General features: G+C 54.4%; 3 protein-coding genes across 3 annotated transcripts in view; 1 reads left to right on the top strand and 2 right to left on the bottom strand.

Moving 5' to 3' along the window:
* Positions 1 to 1,923, bottom strand: BO66DRAFT_355389 (putative nucleoside transporter). The gene is made up of 3 exons (XM_025644850.1): positions 1,438 to 1,923; positions 699 to 1,380; positions 1 to 638 (listed from the first exon to the last, which is right to left on the bottom strand). Exons 1-3 carry the CDS (start codon positions 1,780 to 1,782, stop codon positions 145 to 147), a joined length of 1,521 nt encoding a protein of 506 aa, XP_025501033.1. The 5' UTR covers positions 1,783 to 1,923; the 3' UTR covers positions 1 to 144.
* Positions 1,924 to 4,080: 2,157 nt separating this feature from the next.
* On the top strand, positions 4,081 to 8,517 carry BO66DRAFT_160503 (putative RNA binding effector protein Scp160). The gene is made up of 5 exons (XM_025642219.1): positions 4,081 to 4,114; positions 4,177 to 4,633; positions 4,701 to 4,954; positions 5,009 to 7,277; positions 7,328 to 8,517. Exons 2-5 carry the CDS (start codon positions 4,261 to 4,263, stop codon positions 8,311 to 8,313), a joined length of 3,882 nt encoding a protein of 1,293 aa, XP_025501032.1. The 5' UTR covers positions 4,081 to 4,114; positions 4,177 to 4,260; the 3' UTR covers positions 8,314 to 8,517.
* Positions 8,518 to 9,129: 612 nt separating this feature from the next.
* The window catches only part of BO66DRAFT_329802 (cytochrome b5-like heme/steroid binding domain-containing protein), a gene marked incomplete at both ends in the record, with an annotated part of 683 nt that continues 284 nt past the window's right edge, over positions 9,130 to 9,528 (bottom strand). The window contains 2 exons of the mRNA XM_025644039.1: positions 9,130 to 9,303; positions 9,383 to 9,509. Coding sequence (XP_025501031.1) covers positions 9,130 to 9,303; positions 9,383 to 9,509 — 301 coding nt within the window. The remainder of the gene's footprint in view (positions 9,304 to 9,382; positions 9,510 to 9,528) is intronic.

Genomic DNA, 9,528 nt, shown 5'->3' with positions numbered 1-9,528 from the left:
GTGAATATATGTATTCCTATCAAGGTGTCCCAACCACCCTCTCGGGCATTATGTCTTCGTTATGTATGTATATATGGAGATGACAAGAATCTCTCTAAAAAAAAGTCCCAACCCCAAACAAACTCAATCCAATCGCAAAAGCCTTCACCGTCCGACATATTTCAGTTCGAGCCATCTCAATGGGATGAAGGAGATGGTGGTGAAGACTAGCGCTAGCTCGTTGGCGATATCACCGCCGTCCTCGCCGATCAGCTTCGCCAGAGCGCCGACGTAGTAGGTCTCATCCATTCCGACGATCCAGCCTGCGGCGCCGCAGAGGAAGGAGGTCAGGCCGGCGAAGCCGATGGGCATGCGCGAGGGAGTGTCCCAGGCGTCGAGGTCGTAGTTGGCTAGGTTGCCGCCGCGGAAAAGGTAGTGTTCGCAGAACAGGATGACGAAGAAGGAGGTGTTCCAGTAGCCCAGCAGCGAGAGGAAATTGTTGAGCACAGTCAGCAGGTGGTCGCGACCGGCGATACCGATGGCGATAATGCAGCCGAAGACGATCACCGTCCAGATGGTGCGGGGCACCTTGCGAAAGGGCGGGGCGAACAACTGCGCGCTGATGGAAGCGGCGTAGATGTTGATGCAATTCATACCGACTGGGACGGAGTCAGTATCGGGGTACCGTATATTTGGTACGTGTGATGGGGAGAGCTTACCATTGGCCAGAACCATCAGGACTAAGCAGAATTTCGCAAACTTCTTGGGATGAATGAGCTCCTGCAGCATGTAGCCGATGCCGCCGTCATAGGCAGCGGCCCACTCCTCGTTCGTGTCTAGCGCCGAGGCAATGCATGCGCCCAGCAGCAGGCCAATGCAGGTCGGCAGGGAGATACCCAGGGTGGTGAAGAAGAAAACCTTGACCCGGGAGGTGTTGACCGGGTAGTGCACGTAGAAGTCGGATACGATGGAAGACCACGAGGCACTGGATCCGTAGATGACACTGATCAGACTCAGGACTTGCCCGGACTTGGTCAAGCCGGAGACTGTAGCAGGTTGGGCGAGGTTGGCATGGTTGCCTGACTGCCCATAGACGATCATAAAGATGATGAAGGCGATCAGCCACATCCACTGCTCAAGGCTCATCACCACTTTCAGGCCGAAGAAGACGATGGCCAGACTGAGGCAGGCCACAATGATGACTCCCACGACGATCGAGATGTTTCCATCTGCGACGGCGACGAGAGCCTGGCCGGCGGTGATACAACTGACAGAGGACCAGCCCAGCTGTTCGACCACGTTCAGCGCGGCGATGATAGACGATGGGTAGAATCCTAGGGAATATCGAGAGATGGCGACTTGGCGAAGACCAGTTCCGGGACCCAAGGTAGCACACCAGCCCTATTGGAGAAAGACGTAAGCACTCTTGACTGCCTATCAAGAGAATGGTATGCGAACCGTGATTGCCCCGCCCAGAAGTGTCGCGCAGATGATGATGGGGATGACCTGCCCCAAGCTGAGGCCAAACTCCCACCCCAAGAATCCCGTACTGAAACAGCTGAGGTTCATGGTCGCAGACGCCCAGATCAAGCCCATGGCCAGAGTGTTGGGAGGCTGCTTCTTCTCCGGCGTCACTCGCTCGATACTGTTGGATTCGATCCCCAACTTCTTATCCAACAGAGCCTCATAGTAGAGGACCTTAGGGAAGAATCCCGCGGGTTTCACCAGGGATTGTTCCTCCACCTCAGCTGTTGACAGCTTCGGCTCGACCTTGTGGCCCTCTTCCAGTGTGGGGTACTCCATCCTTTGGAGGCTTCTTCTTGCTGCTTGCTGCTTGCTGCTGTTTGGGGGACAGTTCGACCGCTCGCAGCAAGAGGAAGAAGGAAAGAAACTTTTTTTTTTCTTCCCCAGAAAAATGCCAGGGCGTTATTTATATGTAGCACGGCTTATTCCGAAAAATTAATAAGAGAAACTGGTGTATGGCATTAAAAAGAGTCCCAGAAACTGCAGGCGGCGCTAGCCGAGGAATGGATGGGACCGTTTGGTTCGAGTCGGCAACTCCCAGGCACGCTTTATCTTTTGCCTTCCAGAATCTTTGGAATGTTATTTGTGGGACACGGTTTTTTCTCTTATCAGTTGGCGATTTGCCCCCCCTCAGTCTAACCTCAAATCAGCAGAACCGCGGATCTCATGATATTTCTTGGGTGATAAGAAGATGTTCCGCCGGCTAAAATCCGTTGAACTTCCCGAGTCTAGGGTTGGGGCAGCACGTGGCAAGATACCATTCTTGTCTTGTTTGGGTCATGATGAGGCTGTCAAACCTGAGAGCAAAATTCAAACAAGCAATCTTTTGTCCATCAGTGCAATGGCAGGCAGACAGGCAGGCAGAGACAGTCTACCAGTCTGGGTTAAGGTTGCGATCCACATCGGCCCATGTGTCTCTCTCTGCAGCACGCTCGGAGCGGAGTGGGTCGAGAAGTTTTCGACCTCGGTGACCTTGTAGAGCACCACCAAGACTATGAACAGCGTTCAGTCTACTGTCAGACGGCCTGATTTGTACCCTCTCCGGCCTACATGCAATCGAGAAGAGCATTGTGTAGATAGGCGTATCTACAGGAGGATCCTTCGCGGCGGAGGGCCAAAAGAGAAGAGGGGGAGCGGGAAAAAAAAGTGCAACCCTATGATAAGCTTGTCTTGGCAGAAACTCCCGCAGTGACCCTCTGCTTGAGTGGCGATTGTCCAATCTCGCCCGCGCGATAATATCTGTCTCGGACTCTGGGCCAAACCCCGGCGGCCTATCGGACATCCCGCCACACCTCACTACGTAAGGGCAGCCCGTGCAATGTTCACCTCCGCAAGTTGAGAGGATTTTGGCAGAAGCTAGCAGCCATAGGGTATACTGTGTCGCTTGTCTGCATGAGCCTTCAAACAAAGGAACGAGAGCTGGGGGTCAAATGATGGTCGTCATCAACTACACTTCCGCAGTGCGGAAGTAAGTTAATGGCCGCCATATGAAAAGGCCATGCGCCGCATTTGAGACCGAGTCGAGGCCTATACCCAAACAATAGCTCAACTGTACTTCGTGACATGATTCGGTTCAAGCAAATACGTTCTTCCGATCCCAAAATCTCTCCGCATTCTGGTTCTCATTAAAAAAGCTTTGTGAGTTCACGTTTTGTGGGGTATTGCTGATTACCGTAACGTCAGTAGCCGGAGTCAGGCAAGACCATGGATGTGTCAGCCTTTGGCTCTCATTCGTTCCTCTCAGCCTCATTCAGCATGAAAGTCGAAGTCAGTCGGCTGTCATTAGAACAGACTCTAGCTTGGACAGCCTTTCAAATGAGAAGAAAATAGCAGCTGGAGTGTCGACAGGCCATTCAGAAGCACGGAAAAGAAAAGATGATATTGTGTGGTTCAAAACACTGCTCAATAATGATCTGTGTGGTTATAGATCCAACTGGATGGAACGGCAGTCATCTATGCCATGATGGCATAGTAGAGACAGCAGCAGCAGAAATTGAAAGAGAGGGAGCAAGTGAGGGAGAAAGTATTGTAAGTGGTGAGTGAAAGGCGGCTCTGGGCGGTGGCACTCCAGACCATCGCCCAAAGAGGAATAATCACTACTGCATGCTTTCCCTCCTCCGGGCAGTTGTCTGTCCTCTTCCCGAACTTCCATCTCTTCTTCCATTCCCTTCTTTTCCCTTTACCTTTACCTCTTCTCATTCTATCCTCACCACCCTCATCTTTACCTACTACCTCGCCATTGTGTCAATTCGTTGACCCTCTCTCCCTCCTCTCCCTCTCTCATTCACCTCTCCCCCCCTTTCCCTCCCCTCTCTCCTAATTCCTCATCTCCCCCTCTCAGATCCTACCTCTTGTTCCGCCTTCCCACTTTTTCCGAAGTCCTTCCCCCCTCATTTTCAGTCCTGGGATGCAATAGCGCCTGCGATCTTGACTTTATTCATCGTTTCTACAGCCCTTAGCCTCAGCAGATAGCAATTGACTTTGTTCGCTTCTCAGCTGCTCCTTTTTTGGCTCTCGCATTTAGGGATTGGTGTGATCAAAACAATCAGTCCTTTCCAACCCCCGCTACTCGACATCCAATTATAATTACACGGACGCCTGCGTTTAGCTGGTATACTGTGCCTCTCTCTCCATTGGTCCCCCCTTCCTAATCCTAACGTCATCGTCTGCTAGTGTCCGTCTGTATTCTTCTCTCGGCCCAATCGCCTAATCGCTATCTGCGGTGCAATTCGTCCCATTTCGCTTTGTCCTGCTCTAATGGCTTCCGAAGCAGTCGCAGTCGATGTCAACGGTGGCACCAAGTCCCGGGCCGCTATGTTGGAGGAGCAGCACGCTCGCGATGAGGCACACAAAGTGACCGTGGAGGATGTAGTGGATGAGGAGGATCTCAAGCACCCTCCCCCATCCTCGGTGGTCGAGGCCTCCGAGTCCAATGCTTCCTCTCAGCCTGCGACTCCTTCCATCCCCAAGGCTGCCCCCAAGAATGCCCCTGCTTTCGACGTGCAGTCCGAGGAGTTGTTCCCTGCTCTTGGAAGTGGGCCCAAGCCCAAGGCTCCCGCCGTCTCGGCCTGGGGTGCTCGCGGTCCTTCCGCTGCTGCTGTCGCTAACGGCGCCAGTGGTGCACAAGCAGGTATGTGTTCAGTGGCCAGTCACATATAATCCTCCGATCCTCGCGGCTGACACAGGTTTTGAATCAGCTTCTGATGTCCCGAGAATCATGAGTCTGCCTGGAAAGCACATGGAGCAGCTTCGGCTCGCACCATCCCAGATGCTTCCCCGCGGCCAGATGAAGAAGCCTTTGCGCGACATTCTGCGCGACATTTCTCGGCGCTCCAAGGCTAACGTGGATATGCGCGGTGGACCGGGAGGCTCCATCATCTTCGAGGGTAAAGGTTCCGCGGATGCCGTCAGACAGGCGCTGAAGGAGGTCGCACAGCAAGTCGGATCTAAGGTATGTCGATGACACTGTCCATCAACGGCATGAATGACTGACATCTCCGTCTAGCAATCCGTCCGCGTTCCCATCCCCACATCCGCCCGCCCCCACATCATTGGTCGCCAAGGAGCTGTGGTTCAAGACATTCAGCAACGCACAGGCGCGCGTGTTCAGGTCCCGCGTGCTGACGAGTCTGCCTCTGCTGATGATTTCGATGACGATGATACCATTGACGTGTTGATCGAAGGTGATGCCGTTGCCGCGGAAATGGCTCGTCGTGAGATCGAGGCTATTGTTCGTGAGAGAGCTTCCAACATGAGCTTGAGACTGAAGACTATCCCCCCCGAGTTCTTCCCTTTCATCGCAGGTGCTCACAACGCGCAACTCCGGGAAATTGAGCAGCGCACAAAGGCACAAGTGCACGTGCCGCGTTACGACACCTGGCAGAGCCAGCCTCCCCCTCAGGAGGCTGACCCCGGTCATGTTCAGTTCGCTCCTGTTTCGGACAGACACATCCACATCTCTGGTGAGCGCACTGCGGCCCAGGAGGCTCGCGCAGAGATTGAGAGGCTTGCTGCCGAGCTGCAGCGCCAGCTGACACTGCGCCAACTCGCCATCAACCGCGGCCAACATCAATTCATCCTCGGGGACAATGCTGATGCTTTGCATGAATTCCTTGCCGACACTGGCTGCGCCATTGTTCTACCTCCCGATTCCGATGATAGCGAGTTCCTTGCTATCACGGGACCTGTTGACTGCATCGAGAATGGCATTAATAGGGCCATGGATCTCGCCACGAGCATGCAAATGGCGAGCATTGACCTCTCCCGTCAACACCCCAATGCGCCTGCTGGACCTCATGCCCATGCTCGTGCCTTGACTCGCTACCTCAGACAGCGCCAGATCATCAAGGAGTTGGAGAATTTGTATGATGCTCGCATTGCGCTCCCGCCCAGCTCTAACGGCCCGGTTACCTGGGAAGTTTACTCTCGGGATGGCAAGAACACAATTCGTGCGCGGTCTGATATCATGAACCTCGTCCAAGCCCACCCCCCGACCAGAATCCGTGCCGTCAATGTTGATCCCTACTACCACCCCTACCTGGAGTCTCGCACCATCCCTAAGCTTCAAAACGACTATGGTGTTCACCTCCTGGTGCCCGAAGACCTTGATAGCTCGGACGTTTTCATGGTTTACGAGGGCCCTTCGTCTAACGCTGGCCAATTCGAGATCCCAAGACAAAGACCTTCCCCCGCAGAAGTTGCCACCTTTGAAAAGGTCCTCCAGGAAGCTCAGGACTACCTCCTGAGCGCTCTTGGCGACCAGAAGGAAGTCGTGGCGAAGACCATCAATGTGCCCAGCAAGTACCAGGACAAGGTCCGGAAATTCATTGCCCGCGAACAACAGTCTAAGGGCGAGGAGGAGATCCCCGTCCGTGCCATTGTCGGTGAAGGATCCAGCCGCACTGAGGCCGAAGTTGCGCTTCGTGGTCCTTCCCGCCTGGTGGAAGACCTGATCTCCAAGATTCAGGAGTTTGTTGTGGAGCAGGAGAAGGATGACCTTGAGAGAGGCTACACTACGACTTTCGACTTCCCCCAGAAGTTCGCTAACTTCCTCATTGGCAAGAAGGGCGAGAACATCAACAAGCTGCGCGACGAGTTCGATGTGGATATCAAGGTCGAGAACGGCAAGGTTGAAGTTAAGGGCCCCAAGGCGAAGGCCGATGCTGCCAAGACCCGCATCATCAACCTTGGAAAGAAATTGGAGGATGAGACGACTCACACTCTGAAGATCCCCGCCCAGTACCACCGTGAGCTGATCGGTCAGAAGGGTAGCCAGGTGAACAGACTGCAGGACCGTTACTCTGTCCGTGTTCAGTTCCCCCGAGCAGCCAGTGACGACCAGGAGACTTCCAGCGAAGCTGGTGGCTCTCGCCCCAACCGGTCTCAGCAGGCTGCGGACGAAGTTATCATCAAGGGCCCCAGCAAGGGTGCCGACTCGGCACGGGATGAGATCCTGAGTCTGTTGCAGTGGGTCGTCGACCACTCCCACACTGCGACTGTGTCGGTGGCCCAGGCCCAGATCCCCTCCCTGATCGGGCAGCGCGGTCGCGAGATGGACAAGCTCCGCGCCGATACCGGGGCCCAGATTGATGTTCCGGGCGCCAACGATGCACCGGATGAGTCGGGCCGCGTGCAGATCAAGATCCGGGGTACCAAGCAGCAGGTCGAAGAGGCCAAGAAAACCCTGCTTCAACGATCCGGCGAGTTCGATTCCATCGTCACCAAGACCATCGACGTGGACAAGAAGTACCACAAGTCCCTCATCGGTAGTGGCGGTAAGTTTGGTCCGCAATGCTAGTCGACGCAATTTGCTAATCATAAACAGGTGCCAACATCCGTAAGATCGTTGCTGATGCTGGCGGTCCCACTGATGGCAGTGCTTCTCGGCTGGTCAAGTTTCCCCGTCCTGACAGTACTGAGTCGACCATCAAGCTGGAAGGAAACGAACAGGTTGTTGACAAGATCATCGCTGCCATCGAAGAATTCGTCAAGGAGCGTGCGGATCAGGTGACGGTGACTCTTGACGTTCCCACTATCCAACACCGTCTTCTGATTGGCCGCGGTGGTGATACCCGCCGCAACATCGAATCGAAGTTCAACATCACCCTGGACATCCCCAAGCAGGGCTCTGGCCGCACCGAGATCAAGCTCAAGGGACCCAGCCAAGCCGTTGCCGAGGCCAAGGAGCACATTGACGGTATGCTCAAGGATCAGCAGGGTGAGACGGTTGAAGTGCCCCGCCACCTGCACCATGTGATTGCCGACAATGGCTCGTTCTTCCGCCGTCTTCGTAACGATTACCGTGTCACCGTCGATCACGCTGGCCAACAGGTGCCTGCCAAGCCTGTCTCGGAGGACTCTCGCGGCGAGGTCAACGGAGCCTCGTCGCTGCCACTGATCACGGATGAGCCCACCGATGCCGCCGAGGTCCACTCGTGGAAGGTGATCGACAACAGCCCTGCGCCCGTCGACTCGTCCGAACCTGCTACCATTCCGTGGGTGCTCGCCGGCACCAGCGACAACGTGGCCAAGGCCAAGTCGGCTCTGGAGAAGGCCATCGCCAATGCCTCCCAACAGTCTGCTACCGGTTACCTGATCCTGCCCGACCCCAAGACGTACCGTTTCGTCGTCGGCCAGGGCGGTAGCCAGATCAACGCGATCCGCAAGCAGACGGGATGCCGGATCAACGTCCCCAAGGGCCAGGCCAAGGGCGAGGCGATCGAGATCAAGGGCAGCAAGGACGGTCTGGAGGAAGCCAAGGACATGATCCTGGAGGCAGTCCGCGCTGGCACGAGCGGTAACTCCCGGTAAATGGATTGACGACGACATACAGAGCGCAAGAGAATAAGACATGGTTTCGCCTAGGAAAGGGTTTTGGAAATAATCAGGACGCTTTTCTCTCTTCCCTCCCTCCCCTTCTTATGGACCCCTCAGCATCATTAAACATTTCTACACCTACTATTACCACTACTTTTTTTCTTTCAACTTTACAGTTCTATATTTGTGTTCTTATGTTTATAAAAAGAAGACTGTTACGATCAGAGATCCCATGAGCATTTTTTTCTTTTTGGGCAGCGGTTGGATTGTCTTTTTTTTGGTCTTTCTGCCATAGTTTATGCATGAGCTAGCACTATCGACTCTCATCTTACTCTACTCTACAGCTACCTCCAATTGTGATTTATTTGCACTCCAGTAAAGGGGGGGTAGTGCCTTCTGACTTTAAGTGACACTCCTTTCGCGTAATTGTTCACCCAGATTGCAAGTATATCTGAGATTGCACACGGCACCCATGGAACATGGTATAGATATCTTCCACCTTCCACCTTTCACCTCCCAATCAACAAAGCATCTTTCCCTGAACCTAAGCGACGTGAATCTCTTCCCTCCAAAACCAGAGCATACACCCACTTCCACAACATTTCGAACCCACTCATCTAGCAAGACCGGCATAAACATAACAAAAAAGGGGGATCTTCTTTCAAAGCCTTCAATGATGTAAAAAAAAAAGGAATGGGAATTAAGAATATACGGTATGGATTTTGAGCACACACATCAATAACAAAACCGGAAACAAAACAACCCAACACATACGCACAAGAAAACCCCGCAAACAAACAAAAAAGAATTCTACTGCTCAGACGCAAGCGAAGCCTTCTGCAGATATTGGTAGGCGCCGTAGGCGATCAGACCGCCGACGACGAGGAAGGCGTAGAGGCCGACGCCCAGACCGGCGGCGTCGCCGGAGGAAGAGCCCGAGGCGGCGGAGGGGTTGGCGTGCGAGCGGGGGGCGGGGTCACCGGGCTTTTTTTTCGGGGGAGTGTTAGCATTGGTTTTGGTTGTGTTGGATTGAGTTTGTAGGGGCAGGCAGGGGCCGACTAACCATGCGCTTCACGTTCCCCACGAAGAGACCGTCCAGGATCTCGCGGGCTTCGTCGCTGTGGCCGACGTCCTCGAAGGCTTCGGTGCCGTCCTGGCCGGCGACGTCGAGGAGGACTTCTTCGCCTCCGCTGTTTTGGGGGGGGGGGG

The sequence above is a fragment of the Aspergillus aculeatinus genome (assembly GCF_003184765.1).
Source record: "Aspergillus aculeatinus CBS 121060 unplaced genomic scaffold BO66scaffold_44, whole genome shotgun sequence".
NCBI lineage: Eukaryota > Fungi > Ascomycota > Eurotiomycetes > Eurotiales > Aspergillaceae > Aspergillus > Aspergillus aculeatinus.
The sequence above is the reverse complement of the archived record's forward strand: the minus strand, read 5'-3'. Positions and strand labels throughout refer to the sequence as shown.